The sequence below is a fragment of the Pelophylax lessonae genome (assembly GCF_965119305.1).
Source record: "Pelophylax lessonae genome assembly, chromosome: 2".
NCBI classification, from domain to species: Eukaryota; Metazoa; Chordata; class Amphibia; order Anura; family Ranidae; genus Pelophylax; species Pelophylax lessonae.
This window is the reverse complement of record NC_138769.1, coordinates 22,192,364-22,208,907: the sequence shown is the minus strand read 5'-3', so window position 1 is coordinate 22,208,907 and position 16,544 is coordinate 22,192,364. Positions and strand designations below refer to the sequence as shown.

The window sequence follows — 16,544 nt, the reverse complement described above, 5'->3', positions numbered from 1 at the left end:
GCAGACACTTACGCAGGGGTGGAAGGGGTAGGGCAGGAGCAGTAGGCCGGAGCCAAAGTGTGAAGTTTCAGAAGGTGCATTAGATTATGTCAAAGGATGCACCAAACTTGGTTGAGTGGCTCACTCAGCCTTTCTCTTTTGCACCCTCCTCATCCTCTCTATCTGCACCCTCTTCACTCTCTTCTGTGTGCACCCCCAAAGGCACCAGCACAAACACCACCACCACATACCCTCCTCTTGAGTCATTGTAATTATTTTCCGATCCATCACATTTGCAAAGCGCAGCCATTGTTGGCATCGGATCAGGAAGAGGAGGTAGCAACAGCCGCCACTCAGCAGTCTGACGATAGTACACAGATCAGCCCAGGGAGGTTGGTCCCTGCTGTTGCTGCCTACTCCGAGATCTCAAATGTTAGTGGTGGGGAAGGTGACGTGGATGATGACGTGTCTATGGACGTCACAAGGGTGGCAGCAAGAGAGGAAGAGGAGGGGAGTTCAGAGGGAGAGACGGACCATCAGATAGGGAGGAGAGGCAGGCAGAACTTGCATTGCACAAGAGTTACAAAGCAGACTGCAAATGTATCAGGAGCGAGCCATCAGCCATGTACAGTCACATCTGGCACTCCCAGGACGCCGGCACATGGCTCCGCAGTGTGGGCTTTTTTTAATGTGTCCGTTGCTGACAACAGTGTTGCCACCTGCAGCTTTTGCAGTCAACGCATAAGTCGCGGTAAGCCCAACACTCACCTAGGGACGACAGCCTTAAGAAGGCACCTGAACTCCCATCACTGAGCCCAGTGGGAGCAACACCATCAGAACCCACAAAGCCACACTCCAGGCTCTCGCCATCCAGCCTCTTCTCCTTCTCCTCTCTCCTCACAATTGTCCTCCACTCCACCTTCCATCATACCGTCGTCACGTTGTTCTGGAAAAAGGCAGGCTTCTGTGGCCCAAATGTTGGAGCGGAAAAAAATGATGACGCCGGATAACCCTCTTGCCCAACGTTTGACTGCTGGCTTGTCGGAACTGATAGCCCGCCAACTACTGCCATATCAACTGGTGGACTTGGAGGCCTTTCGTAAATTTGTGGCCATTGGAACACCACAATGGAAGATCCCAGAAAGGAAATATTTCTCGCAGAAGGGCATTCCAGAGCTGTATGGCCATGTTTAGCGGCAAGTGAATATATCTCTGGCACACAGTGTTGGTGCCAAGATACATCTGACCACAGACACATAGTCTAGCAAACACGGGCAGGGAAGGTATTTCACTTTTACTGCCCACTGGGTGAACCTTCTGACGGCTGTCAAGCATGTAACCCGTGGCACCCGTGTAGATTTAGTTGTACCGCCACGGATTGCATGCAGGCCTGCCTCTTCTACTCCTCCTCCTCCATCTTCCCTCTCCTCCTCGGCTGACTCCTCCTTTTCTGCTACTACCGTCTCTTCCGCTGCGCCGCCCAAGATCCCCAGAACCTATTCCCCATGTCAGGTGAGACGTTGCCATGCTGTGCTGCGTCTGTTGTGCCTGGAAGCCAAGAGCCACACTGGTCCTGCACTCCTTTCAGCTTTTCGTTCACTGGCAGATCAGTGGCTGACACCGCTCAATTTGACAGTAAAGTGGTGTGGGACAACGTTGCCAATCTGCTGAGCGTGCTGAAACAGGGCAAAATAACACACGTGCCATGCATGGCACACGTCCTGAACTTGGTATTGCAGCGATTGGTTGCCAAATACCCTGGGGGTCCAGGATGTCTTGCGGCAGGCCAGGAAAATCTCGGGCCATTTCAGAAGATCTTACACAGCCATGGCTCGCCTTGCTGACATTCAGCGGCGACACAACCTGCCCGTCAGGCGTCTTATTTGTGACTGCCCGATGCGATGGAACTCAACGTTGCATATGCTTGATAGGCTGCTCCTGCAGAAACGTGCAGTTAACGACTACCTGTACGAACTATGCGGCAGGACAGGTTTTAGGGAGCTTGGTTTTTTTTCACCTTGCCAGTGGCTGCTCATGCGCGACACATGCAGACTTCTGCGGCCATTCGATGAGATCACCAAACTGGTCAGTCACGTCCAGGGCGCCATCAGTGACATCGTACCTTACGCCTTCTTTCTGGAGCGTGCATTGCGTCGTGTCATTGATCAAGCCATCGAGGAGCAGGAGCAGGAAGATGAGGAAGTCGCAATGTTGGATGAATTCTCATTGGGTGCTACTCCATCTGAGACAAGTCAACAACAGGCGTCTGAAGAGGAGTCAGAGGAGGATGGTGCTGGGTGGTATGAGAAGGAGCAAGAAGAGCATGCTTTAAACCTTTCTGGGATCCCTGGTGTTATCCGTGGATGGGAGGAGGAGAACGAGGACGACATTATCCTGGATGATGAGCTGGAAGCAGGCCACTACACCGCTTCCAGTTTAGTGCGAATGGGGGCCTTCATGCTCCAGTGTTTTAAGCAGGACCCCCGTATAAAAAGCATAAAGGCTAAGGACCAGTACTGGGTGGCAACGTTCTTAGAACCCCGGTACAAACAAAAAATGGCGGAAATGTTACCACAATCACAGAGGGCGGTCAGAATGCAGCACTTCCAGGCCTTGCTGCAGGAAATGCTACATTCTGCTTTTGCGTGCACTGGCAGAGGAATTTCCAGTCACAGAGAGACAGTTGTGGGTAGCAATCCAACAGTGCCTGCAAGAAGAGGGCGGTTTGAAGATGTCTTGGTCACTTCAGATATGAGATCATTCTTTCAGCCGACCCATCGACCGCTGTACTCGGGATCCAGCATCAGGGAACTCCTAGACCGACAGGTGTCCGACTACATCAGGTTAACGGCCGATGTGGATGCTCTGAGGAGTTATGAACCCCTGGACTACTGGGTGGGCAGGCTTGACCCCTGGCCAGAGCTTGCACAATTTGCAATGGAACTGTTGGCTTGCCCCCCGTCCAGTGTCCTGTCCGAAAGGACGTTCAGCGCAGCAGGGGGGATCATGACCGATAAGCGCACTTGCCTAGCTCATGACAGCGTAGACTACCTCACATTTATAAAAATGAATGAGGCATGGATCTCTGAGGAATTCAACACATGTGACCAGTAGACCATGTTTCATTGAAATTCCTCATGACAGGCCACAAATATCCGCCAGACCGCCATTCACCCACAAGAATTCCTGGTCCTTGTTTTCACTAAATACAGCGGCATAAAAGGCATTTCATGTCCATTGAATGCCAAATTTTTGGGGCCTTTCATGGCCGACAATTATTTTTTCTGTGAATGCCTAATGTACCTCCAGCCACCAAATACTACGTTCTTTGCTGTCAGGTATACCCATGTGGGCTACTTTCTGGGGCCTATACTGGCCGACACTTACTTCTGTATCCTGTGAATGCCTAATGTACCTCCAGCCACCAAATAATACGTTCTTAGCTGTCAGGTAAGCCCATGTAGTCTAATTTTTGGGGCCTATACTGGCCGACACTTACTTCTGTATCCTGTGAATGCCTAATCTACCTCAAGCCACCAAACACTACGTTCTTAGCTATCAGGTAAACCCATGTGGTCTAATTTTTGGGGCCTATACTGGCCGACACTTACTTCTGTATCCTGTGAATGCCTAATGTACCTCCAGCCACCAAATACTACGTTCTTTGCTGTCAGGCAAACCCATGTGGTCTAATTTTTTGGGCATATACTGGCCGACACTTACTTCTGTATCCTGTGAATGCCTAATCTACCTCCAGCCACCAAATACTACGTTCTTTGCTGTCAGGTAAACCCATGTGGGCTAATTTTTGGGGCCTATACTGGCCGACACTTACTTCTGTATCCTGTGAATGCCTAATGTACCTCCAGCCATCAAATACTACGTTATTAGCTGTCAGGTAAACCCATGTGGTCTAATTTTTGGGGCCTATACTGGCCGACACTTACTTCTGTATCCTGTGAATGCCTAATGTACCTCCAGCCACCAAATACTACGTTCTTTGCTGTCAGGTAAACCCATGTGGGCTAATTTTTGGGGCCTATACTGGCCGACACTTACTTCTGTATCCTGTGAATGCTTAATGTACCTCCAGCCATCAAATACTACGTTCTTAGCTGTCAGGTAAACGCATGTAGGCTAATTGTTGGGGTCTTTCATGGCCAACACTTACTTCTGTATCCTGTGAATGCCTAATGTACCTCCAGCCACAGAATACAATGTTCTTAGCTGTCAGGTAAACACATGTGGGCTAATTTTTGGGGCCTGAAATGGCCGACACTTACTTCTTTATCCTGTGAATGCCTAATTTTTCAGACTGGAATTGAAAATCAATGGGTCTGTAAAGGTTCCGCCAAATTGTGGAATGGATGCGGACCCATTTTACTAATGTGTGAATGGACCCTATATGTATTTGACATGTATTTACCAGCTGCTGTCAGTTCTGGCTGATTTATGAAAAAAAAAAAATTTTTTTTGCTGTAAAAAAAAAAAAAAAACATTTTTAGGGCAACTTTTCCAATTGCAATACTTCTGTTAAGACATTGTCCATGTGCTGGGACTATTTGTGCACAGCTAGTAAGTATTTTGTGGCTGCAAATATGACCTAAAGGTTTTTAAAGTTTGCCTCCCATTAAAGTCAATGGGGCCCGCTGCGAACTTGCGGTTCGCGGACTTTTGAGAAAATTTTGCGGCTGGCGTTTGCGAACCGCCCCGGCCGATGTTCGTCCTTCACTACACAAGTGTAAGGAGCATTCTTCCCACTGACCATCACACTAATGTATCATGAGGTGTAGATATAGTCATTTTTAGCAGGGATTCCCTGAGACCGTAAAGATATTTCAAGGGTTCCTCTGTGTTGAGAAGGTTGGCAAAGGCTACTTTAGGTGTTCAGTTATTTTCTACAATCAGAAACATACTGGTAGTTCTCATCTGGTTCACCTGGACACTGATTAAAGGAGACCTGCTAGCTGCCTCCTCCCCTCTACTAAGCTACCCAGAGGCATCAGGGATTTATTTTCACAGCAACTCCCGGCTTTGATTTTGATTTTACCAACCAAGTATTGCTGTTAAATGTGTGTGTGGGGGGGGGGGGGGGGGGTGTTAGGGGAGCTGCAGCAGGGCCGAGGGATCTGGACATATGTAACCAATCAGTTTTCAATTCTCTTCTTCCTTCCTTATCCACAGGAACAGAGGTGACGGGACAAAAGGAGGGCATGGGGCAACAAGTGACTGCAGATGTGGAAGGTGAGAGTATTGTCTTGGGTGCAGAGGGAAAAGATGAAGTCCCAGAATATTACTGGTTCATTTTTAGGGTTGCACCGATACCATTTTTTTTATCAGCGAGTACGAGTATAGATACTTGAGCATTAAGTACTCACCAATTTATTCATAAATAGCATTGAGGACGGGATCATTAGCTCAATATTCGTTTTTGCAGATGACACAGGGGCAGGGCAATAACTTCACATCATGATGCAGAAATCTTACAGTATGACCTGAACAAAATAACAGAGTGGGCAACTACGTGGCAAATGAGGTTTAATGTGGAGAAGTATAAGGTTTTGCACTTGGGGACTAAAAACATAAACGCAAAGTACGTGTTAGGGGGGGAACCTCTGGGGGAATCAAGAATGGAGAAAGATCTGGGAGTCTTAGTAGAAGATAGACTAAGCAATGTCAAGCTGCAGCTGCCAAAGCTGGCAGAATATTGGCATGCATAAGGAAGGGGATGTATTCCAGAGATAAATCTATAATCCTACCACTTTATAAAACTCTCCTCCGACCACATCTAGAGTATTCTGTCCAGTTCTGGTCGCCAATCCTCAGAAAGGATGTGCTGGAACTGGAAAGAGTCCAAAGAAGGGCAACTAAGCTAATTAGGGGATTGGAGGACCTTAATTATGAGGAGCGTTTACAAGCGCTTGATTTATTCTCCCTAGAGAAGAGACGCCTGAGAGGGGACATGATAGCGATTTACAAATACCTCAATGGTGATCTCAACATAGAAAAAAAACGATTCAGTCGCAAGGAGTGTAAGAGGACACAAGGCCATTCAATGCGATTAGAGGAGAAGCGATTTAACCTCAGGCTACGCAGGGTTTTTTTTTACAGCAAGGGCTATAAGATCATGGAATTCTCTACCACAAATGGTGGTAACTGCGGGGAGTATGGCTACTTTTAAAAGACTCTTGCACATACATCTCCAGGATCAAAACATTCAGGGGTGTGGGAAATGAATACGTCCACACAGACCTACACAAGTTGAACTGGATGGACTGTTGTCTTTATTCAATCTCAACTACTATGTAACTATGTAATAGCAAGTATGGGGCGGAAGTGATGTCAGCTTGGCGGCGGACCGCCTGTACATCTCCTCAAGCCCTGTAAGCACCACCAGCGGCTGTGATTTCTATCATTGGAAGGACTGGGACACCTATAAAGATTTTGTATTTGGCCAGATATGTACTGTGAGTTCTAACATTTTTAACCACTTTTGGACCGGAAGTTTTTCCCCCTTAATGACCAGGTCATTTTTTGCGATTCGGCACTGCGTTATTTTAACGGACAATTACGCGGTCATACGACGCTGCACCCAAAAAGAGTTATGTTCTTTTTTTCCCCACAAATAGAGCTTTCTTTTGGTGGTATTTGATCACCTCTGTGATTTTCATTTTTTGCGCTATAAACAAAAAAAAGAGCGAGAATTCTGAAAAAAAAAAAAAAATAACAATATTTTTCACTTTCTGCTATATAACATTCCCCAAAAGAAAAATGTAAAAATCATTTTTTTTTTATCATGTTAGGCCAATTTGTATTCTGCTACATATTTTTAGTAAAAAAGTCCCAATAATTGGTTTATCTCATGTAAGTATGTAAAAGATCAGAGCTGGCCGCCGAGTCCCGTCTTCTAGGAAGTTTCCGCCCCCTATACACGTTGTGTCACAGGTCCCTGACGATTGACTTATTCGTGTGACGCAACACGTATAGAGGGCGGAAATGGTGATCAGGACATAGAGAGAGGCTGAATCTCCCTAACGTGGGCACAGACAGCGTAAAAAAACTTGACAGGTGTTCCAATCCATCTCAACTCTATCCAAAACAAAAAAAAAAGTTTTAGTAAGTGGCGCTCACAGTGCTATGCAAATAATAAGGCAAGTATACAGTGATGTCTAAAAAAAACGTATGATACCAATGCCGATAAACAATGCAAAATCAATGCAAATGCAAATATTAAAAAAAAAATATATATATATATATTTAATACATGTTCAAAGATTTTAAACAAACTTCTTTCGCATTGTCATTATGGGGGATTGTTTGTAGCAGTTTGAGGAAATTAATGAATTTATTCCATTTTGGAATAAGACTGTATTATAACAAAATGTGGGAAAAGTGAAGCGCTGTGAATACTTTCCGGATACACTGTATGTTTCCTGTGGAGTTAATTCACTTATCCTAGCCATACCCCGAGGGATCATCGGAGTGGAGTGGCGTAAGCTGTGGAACCAATATGGTTTTCCAAAAGCATTTTTTGACCTTGCTGTAAAGAGGGGTCAAACACCTCTGGTGAGTTGCCATCTACCCTTTAAAACCACTTCAGCTCCGGAAGGTTTTACCCCCATAATGACCAGGCCATTTTTTGCGATTCGGCACTGCGGTACTTTAACCAGTTGCCGACCACCACCCGCTTTTTTACTGCGGCAGGGTAGCTCTCCTGCGCAAAACGTCGGTCCTGCGCAGGCAGCTAGGGGGCGAGCACGCAGCGGCATGCTCCCGCCCCCACTCGGCAGTGGGGAAGCCGATGCACGGGTCAGGCGGCTCCGATTGCCGCCTGACACCCGCGATCGCTCTCCGCTGAGAAAGAAGGACGGTCAGCTGTTGTAAACACAGCTGACCGTTCTCCCTGGAATGATCACAGAGCTCCTGTGATCCTTCTATATAGGAACACAGGTCTCTATGATCATTTCACAAGCCACGCCCCCCACAGCTAGAATCACTCCCCTAGTCTCCCATTTAAACCCTTGATCACCCACAATGTTAACCCCTTCCCTGCCAGTGTCATTATTACAGTAACAGTGCATATTTTTAGCACTGATTACTGTAGTAATGTCACTGGTCCCCCCAAAAGTGTCAAAAATATCAGTTAGGGGTCCGATCTGTCTGCCGCAATGTCGCAGTCCCACTAAAAATCGCTGATCGCCGCCATTACTAGTAAAAAAAAAAAAACAATAAAAATGACAAAAATCTTTCCCGTAGTTAGTAGACGCAATAACTTTTGCGCAAACCAATCAAAATACGCATGGTGCTCCCACCGCCATTGCCGGTCAGGGAACCCGGCAGTGAAGCCTTGCGGCTTCACGGGCAGGTCCCTACTGCGCATGCACGAAGCGCACTGCGCATTGGGATTGGCTCGGCGGCGGAGGGTAGGAGGAGGGGTCCTCACTTCGCCGCCGCGCCGTTCCCGGAAGTGGGGAAGGGTGTACCTGTCAAAAACAGGTACCCCCTCCCCCCTGAAAGGTGCCAAATGTGGCACCGGAGGGGGGGAGAAAGCAAATAAGCGGAAGTTCCACATTTGGGTGGAACTCCGCTTTAAAGTGAGTTCCACTGGCTTTTGTGTTTATTAAAAGTCAGCAGCTACAAAAAGTGTAGCTGCTGACTTTTAATAAACACACACCTGTTCCATGGTCCAGCGATGTGGCCGGGGGGAGCCTCGGTTCTCTCCGTCTTCTCCCCGTGGCGCCGGCATCTCTAGTGTGGGTACCTTGCTGTGACAGCTTGCGGCTTCACAGCCGGGTGCACACTGCGAATGCGCGAGTCACGCTGCGCGTCATGAATGGCCGTCAATCTTCTGGAACCTGTGACGTGTTCCAGAAGATTGCAGGGAGGGAGGGGGAGAGGAGAACTTCCGCCGGAGCCGCCTAGGCAGTCCGAGCGGAAGTAGGAGTGGGTACCTGTCAAAATTAGGTACCCTCTCCCACCCCCCAAAAAAAATGACATGCCAAATGTGGCATGTCAGGGGGTCAGGACCACTTAAAACGGAAGTTCCACTTTTGAGTGGAACTCCGCTTTAAGTGGTTAGGTAATTGAAAATAGTACAGAAAACCGATTCAGTCATGTCTTTTGTTATCTTACCAGCAGATGGCAGTGTGGTTGAAGATATGGTTGTGGATACAGAGAAGGAGGGAGCCACTTCAGGGGAAATTGCTGCAGCTGAAGCTGGAAGTGATAAAGATCAGATAGCAGAAACTGCACCGCAGAATCCCCAAGAGGAAGCAGAAGGTAAACTTACATATTGATGATTTATATTTGACTTGGAAGGGTCTGCTCTACAAACCTATAGACCTCGGCTCATCTCCTGAGAGTCTACCCTATCATTATGTCTGATCTGATGCAAACGGAATTACCTTACTTTGTAGGTCTCCAATTTGCAGCATTCTGAAAAAAAAACAAAAAAAAAAATAAATTGCCATGTTCATAATTCCCACCTCTCAAAAAAAGATAGATAACCTCTAACAGAGTGAATACCAATCCTACCTATGCACTACAGACACAAAATAAACTTAAATTGAAAAAAAAAACAAATATGTGCAGGTTGCTGCCCCTTTAACATTAATAACAAAAGCTCATTAAATCCACTTTGAAGTGGTTGTGAATCCATTCTATGCATTCAGGTGAAAAACCTTCTGTGCTGCAGCTCCCCCCCATACTCCCCCTTTTTTTTGTGCAATCATGTATTGGTGTGCTATTTCCTCCAGTTCATGAATGTAAATGAACTACAGGGTAAAAGTTGAGGGTAAAGGTGATGGACTGGCCAAGCATGTCTCCAGACCTAAACCCTATTAATCATCTGTGGGGCATCCTCAAACAGAAGGAGGAGGAGCGCAAGGTCTCCAACATCCACCAGCTCTGTGATGTCGTCATGGAGGAGTAGAAGAAGACTCCAGTGGCAACCTGTGAAGCTCTGGTGAACTCCATGCCCAAGAGGGTTAAGGCAGTGCTGGAAAATAATGGTGGCCACACAAAATATTGACACTTTGGGCCCAATTTGGGCATTTTCACTTAGGGGTGTACTCACTTTTGTTGCCAGCAGTTTAGACATTAATGACTGTGTGTTGAGTTATTTTGAGGGGACAGCAAATTTACAGCAAAGTGTAATTTCTTCAGTGTTGTCACTGGAAAGGCCTGTTCTGAGTGGAACCTGTCCTGTTAAACCGCTGTATGGTCTTGGCCACCGTGCTGCAGCTCAGTTTCAGGGTCTTGGCAATCTTCTTATAGCCTAGGCCATATTTATGTAGAGAAACAATTCTTTTTTTCAGATCCTCAGAGAGTTCTTTGCCATGAGGCGCCATGTTGAACTTCCAGTGACCAGTATGAGAGAGTGAGAGCGATAACACCAAATATAACACACCTGCTCCCCATTCACACCTGAGACCTTGTAAAACTAACGAGTCACATGACACCGGGGATGGAAAATGGCTAATTGGGCCCAATTTGGACATTTCCACTTAGGGGTGTACTCACTTTTGTTGCCAGCGGTTTAGACATTAATGGCTGTGTGTTGAGTTATTTTGAGGGGACAGCAAATTTACACTGTTATACAAGCTGTACACTCACTACTTTACATTGTAGCAAAGTGTCATTTCTTCAGTGTTGTCACATGAAAAGATAAAATATTTATGAATAAAATATTTACGAAAATGCGAGGGGTGTACTTACTTTTGTGAGATACTGTGTATACTTATTATATGATAGATATATATATATATATATATAATAAATACACCCAGAAGTAGGATATACGGGCATTTTAGAAGGTATTGACTGGGAATGGAGACTAGCGCGCAACGTCAATCCACTCATTCATGTAGCGGAACAATCGGAACTGGTCACTTTGCAGAGGGACCCCCGCTAGAGGAATAATTCCACTTCCTTATAATTAGATTATAAACTTTATTTCCCCTTTTGCTTACCTGAGCCCGATCCAATCCAACGATGTGCACGGGCACAGCGGCTCCAGCAGCTGTCTCTCTCCTCATTGGACAGATTGATAGCAGCGGGAGCCATTGGCTCCCGCTGCTGTCAATTCAATCCAATGACACAGGAGCAGGGGGCGGTGCTGAATCCCACTGTCTGTGTCAATGGACGCAGTAGAAGGACTCGGGAGCGGGCCCGCACAGGTGCCCCCAGGGGAAGTGGCTTTCCCTGGGGGCATCCGATGAAGAGGAGGATTGAGGCTGCTCAGTGCAAAACATTTGCACAGAGCAGGTAAGTATAGGCATGGTTTTTTTTTTCCTATTTAAAAAAAAAAAAGCAAAAAAACAAGGGTTTACAACCCCTTTAAGTAAATAGCGGCGCTAAGTGAACAGAATCACCAAAATCAGAAAACCAAAGTGCTAAACATCAAAAAGTGACTTAAATAAAAACTAAAATGCAAATTGAGGCAAATTGAGTAGGAAATGAACATAAAAAAGCAAATATAAATATGTAAACACCCAGCATTTAAAATGTAAAATAAATCCTTCAAAGAAAGTCCATATTAAAATTAAAAAAAAAGGTTAAGTCGCTGCAATCTTCACAATGTGTTTCAAAAGAAATCTTCTTCCAGTCAAACATGCAATCTTCACACAACATCACTTCTGGTTGATCGTGATGCATCACTTGCAGTTGCCGTACATCCACCTTTTGACGCGTTTCGTCATTACGACATCGTCCAGGGATCCTGGAAGTGACGTTCAGAGAGGCAGGAACGAGCGGTCCGGTGAGACGCAGCTGACCTAGTTCTCCTTCACTGGGATTCACTTTTGTTAAGCGATGCAGGCGTTTTAATGCGTTTTATATTTTTGTGACATGAGTTAAATGGGAGAAATTTTTATTTTTTATAAAGTTTTTAATCTTTTTTGCACTAGTGGAATTCTCTTTTCTTCTTGCCTTGTATGAGAACTCACCTTGGGTATTGTTTACTTGGTCTGGAGACCACAGTGGTTGGATTGATTAACCCTAAAGACCAGTGGCGGCTGGTGCTCGGTAATTCGGGGGGGGGGGGGGCCTCAAAACACCATATTCTATGTGCTGACGCTGCCATTTTCCTGATTTTTAGGGTGGATTTAATGAGCGTAATTCCCCGCTGCAGCAAATGTATTCAATTATTATTTAGTTATTTATATGATATTGAATTCACATGATATTTGATTAACACACTGGTTATTACATTTATATTTTGTGTGATTTAGCACGAGAGCTATCCTATTATTATTTCCCACCTATTGTATTTCTTGTGTGAAAGTGTTGGCACCGTGGAGGAATTCATTTACACTGCTGTGGTGGAGCAGCTTCACGTTATGTAGGCTGATGGCTTAGTTTGCAAAATAAGCCTTCAGACTGCAGAGGCCACTGCAGCCTGAAGATGGCAGTGTGCCTCTGTTTAGAACTGTAATGGTTAGAAACAACTATAGTATTAAAAAAAAAAAAAGAATTACGTTAAAGTGGTTGTATACTGAAAAAAAAAAAAAAAACAAAACCCTGCAAGACAAAGGCATAATGAGCTAGTATGCATCGCATACTAGCTCATTATGAAATACTTACCTTAAAACGAAGCCCCGACACGGACCCCCGGACACCGCTGTGGGAGGACTCTATCTACACATTTTTGTTGTACTTCTCAATTTTGGGACTTTATTACTTTATTTTACTTTTTGATTGTTTAGATTATCCAAATTTTTCTATATATGACTCATTCATTTGTTTTCTGTTATTAAGTGTATATCACCAGTGTGCGCACACATTAGTTGTTACACTATTTTGTATATATTTATTTATATATATATATCTAGTCACATGTAGCGCAGCTTCACGTTATGTAGGCTGATGTCTTAGTTTGCAAAATAAGCCTTTAGACTGCAGATGCCACTGCAGCCTGAAGATGGCAGTGTGCCTCTGTTTAGAACTGTAATGGTTAGAAACAACTATAGTATTAAAAAAAAAAAAAGAATTACGTTAAATAATGTAAGAAAAAAAACTTTTTTTTACATTTTTGTGCATTATGTAGTTTATACCAAAAGACAAACAAACTTAATACCACAGCGCAAAAACAGTGTAGATACTAATAAATATATATATATATGTGCCCAACAGACTATATATACCTTCATTACAATGCAATAATGTGCATATACCAATATGAGTGCCAGGTATATCTCTGTTAAACTAAAAGGTGCCTATCTTTAAATTTATATATAAACCATCAACCATCAACACCAGAAGATATTCAGTACAAATAATGTGAACTCTCAAAGTGACAAAAATTACAAAATCAATTGTCCATGTGGCGAACAATCAGGTGTCCAGTGAAAGTCCATGAAGATAAATCAAAATAAAGTACTTCTGTGCCTTAATGCTTAAAATGCCGTGCTGTTCTGCGACTCTCATGCAGTAAGCTGTGCTCCACACCCCAATGTGCTTAAACTTACCAGAAAACGTGGACCCCTTAGCAATATTGCATGTGGGTCTGACAAGCTTAACCACTTCTGGACCGGAAGATTTTCCCCCTTAATGACCAAGCCATACTTTGCGATTCTGCACTGCGTTATTTTAACGGACAATTGCGCGGTCATGCGACGCTGTACCTAAATAAAATTGGTGTCCTTTTTTTACCAAAACAGAGCTTTCTTTTGGTGGTATTTAAACACCTGTGCGATTTTTATTTTTTGCGCTATAAACAAAAAAAGAGCGACAATTCTGAAAAAAACCCCAATATTTTTCACATTTTGCTATATAACATTCCCATCCCAAAAAAAAATTTAAAAATCAAAAATGTTTAACATTTTAGGCCAATTTTTTTTCTGCTACATATTTTTGGTAAAAAAATTGCAATAAGCGTATTTTGATTGGTTTGCGCAAAAGTTATTGCGTCTACTAACTACAGGAAAGATTTTTATAGTTTTTTTTTTTTTTTACTAGCAATGGCGGCGATCTGCGATTTTTTGCGGGACTGCGACATTGCGGCGGACAGATCGGACCCCTAACTGACATTTTTGACACTTTTGGGGGTACCAGTGACATTACTACAGTAATCAGTGCTATACATATGCACTGTCACTGTAAAAAGGACATGTGAAAAAATAGGTTGCAGCGCTAAAACATAAAATTAGTGAACATATAGTGCATATGATCAAAAATAATGAACTCCATAAAATAATGAAGTAGTCCATAAAACTACAAAAAAAGTGCATATGGATAATCAGTGTCAGTGTAAACAAGGTCAATCCTCCACCAGTGGTCCTGTAATATTGACACTTGCAGGGAAGGGGTTAACACTGTGGGTGATTAATGGGTTAAATGTGAGCCTTGGGGTGTGTTTCTAACTGTAAGGGGGTGGGGCTTATGAAATGATCATAGAGACCTGTGTTCCTATATAGAAGGATCACAGGAGCTCTGTGATCATTCCAGAGAGAAGAACGGTCGGCTGTGTTTACAACAGCCGAGCGTCCTTCTCTCTCAGCGGGGAGCGATCGCGGGTGTCAGGCGGCAATCGGAGCCACCTGCCTGCTGCATCAGAGTCCCCGCTGCCAAGTGGGGATGGGAGCGCGCTACTATGTTGGTTCATACAGGAGGGCCGCCCTGCCGCAGTATATATGCGGTTGGCGGTCCGGAACTGGTTAAGGCCCCCTTCACGCAAACGGTTAGAATTCAGCTTTTAGCTGCAGAAAGAGGAACTTATTTATCGCAGCTAAATGCAGACAATGCATCCCTATGGCCCCGTTCACACACTGCGTTTAGCAACGTTTTCAAAACATACGGGTTTTGTGCATTTAAGAAAAATAAAGTTGACAGCGTCCAGGAGCGATGTACCGCAGCTATCTGTAGATAAACGCAGCTAATCGCAGTGCAAAGAAAAAATAAGGACACAGTTGCTATACAAAAGGCAAGAATTTACTACTGCAGCTAAACGCAGCTGCATGTAAACGCAAGTAATCGCATATAATCGCAGTGTACAAATGTGAGTAATCTTTGTGCCAGGAGTGTTGGAATTTTAAAATAACAAAACATGCTTTTACCAGCGGCACAACAACCGCCCGTGTGAAAGGGGCCTAATTCTGGGCCAGTAGAGGGATATCACTTCCTGTAGGTTTTTTGTATAATCACCACTCATATATATAAAACAGAAAAGGGATCCAAATAGTGCAATACATTCCCTTTATTCATAAGTAGTGTTGAGCGAACACGGACTGTATTATTCGTGTTCGTACCGAATAATTGGATTTTTGTTACCCGAACATGGACAAGAACAATTTACTGTATATTCGGGTAAAAATCCGTGTTCGGTCGTTTTATTTCCGGGTTTTGCATGCTTTGGCGCGCTTTTCATGGCGGGCTTTCAACAGCCAATCAACAAGCGTTTAACTGGTGTGCCTAAGCCATCCCAGCCATGCCTGCAAATGTATCAGTAGCTGTGATTGGCCGTCTGAAGCATGTGACCAAGTCTTTATAAGTTCGAGGCAGCGCAGCTACGGCGTCATTCTGCTGCTTAGATCAGGGACAGAGCACACATCAACGTGCTGGCTGTTGATTAGGGACAGACAGGCAGGAAAAAAACATTTGTGTCCGGATAGAATTGAGGGACAGGTCGGAGTGTGTTAGGCAGGGCGAGTTGTAGGCATTTTAGGGCGAGGCTGCTGCTGATTTTTAGGGTCAGAGTGTTCTACAAACTACAATCGATATTGCTGTGTGGGGTGGGGTCTGCACTCAGTCCCGATCTACGATCTCTTATCAATCCTGTTAGGGATAGAGTCTGCAGATTTTTAGGGAAAGTGTGTTCTACAAACTACAATCGATATTGCTGTGTGGTGTGGGATAGGAGATAGGCAGGTGTCAGTGATCCACATCCATTTTGCTGTGTGTGGGCTGCAGTGAACACAATCTTTTTGGGGTGCAGTGAACACAATCTTTTTGGGGTGCAGTGAACAAAATCCTTTTGGGGTGCAGTGAACACAATCTTTGTGGGGTGCAGTGAACAAAATCCTTTTGGGGTGCAGTGAACACAATCTTTGTGGGGTGCAGTGAACACAATCTTTGTGGGGTGCAGTGAACACAATCCTTTTGGGTTGCAGTGAACACAATCTTTGTGGGGTGCAGTGAACAAAATCCTTTTGGGGTGCAGTGAACACAATCTTTGTGGGGTGCAGTGAACACAATCTTTGTGGGGTGCAGTGAACACAATCCTTTTGGGGTGCAGTGAAAACAATCTTTGTGGGGTGCAGTGAACACAATCTTTGTGGGGTGCAGTGAACAAAATCCTTTTGGGGTGCAGTGAACACAATCTTTGTGGGGTGCAGTGAACAAAATCCTTTTGGGGTGCAGTGAACACAATCTTTGTGGGGTGCAGTGAACACAATCCTTTTGGGGTGCAGTGAACACAATCTTTGTGGGGTGCAGTGAACAAAATCCTTTTGGGGTGCAGTGAACACAATCTTTGTGGGGTACAGTGAACAAAATCCTTTTGGGGTGCAGTGAACACAATCTTTGTGGGGTGCAGTGAACACAATCTTTGTGGGGTGCAGTGAACAAAA

At 44.7% G+C, this 16,544-nt stretch overlaps 1 protein-coding gene across 1 annotated transcript in view; it reads left to right on the top strand.

Moving 5' to 3' along the window:
* CFAP44 (cilia and flagella associated protein 44) overlaps positions 1–16,544 on the top strand; it is a 118,952-nt gene that overhangs the window by 12,199 nt on the left and 90,209 nt on the right. The window contains exon 3 of the mRNA XM_082245470.1: positions 9,118–9,258. Coding sequence (XP_082101596.1) covers positions 9,118–9,258 — 141 coding nt within the window. The remainder of the gene's footprint in view (positions 1–9,117; positions 9,259–16,544) is intronic.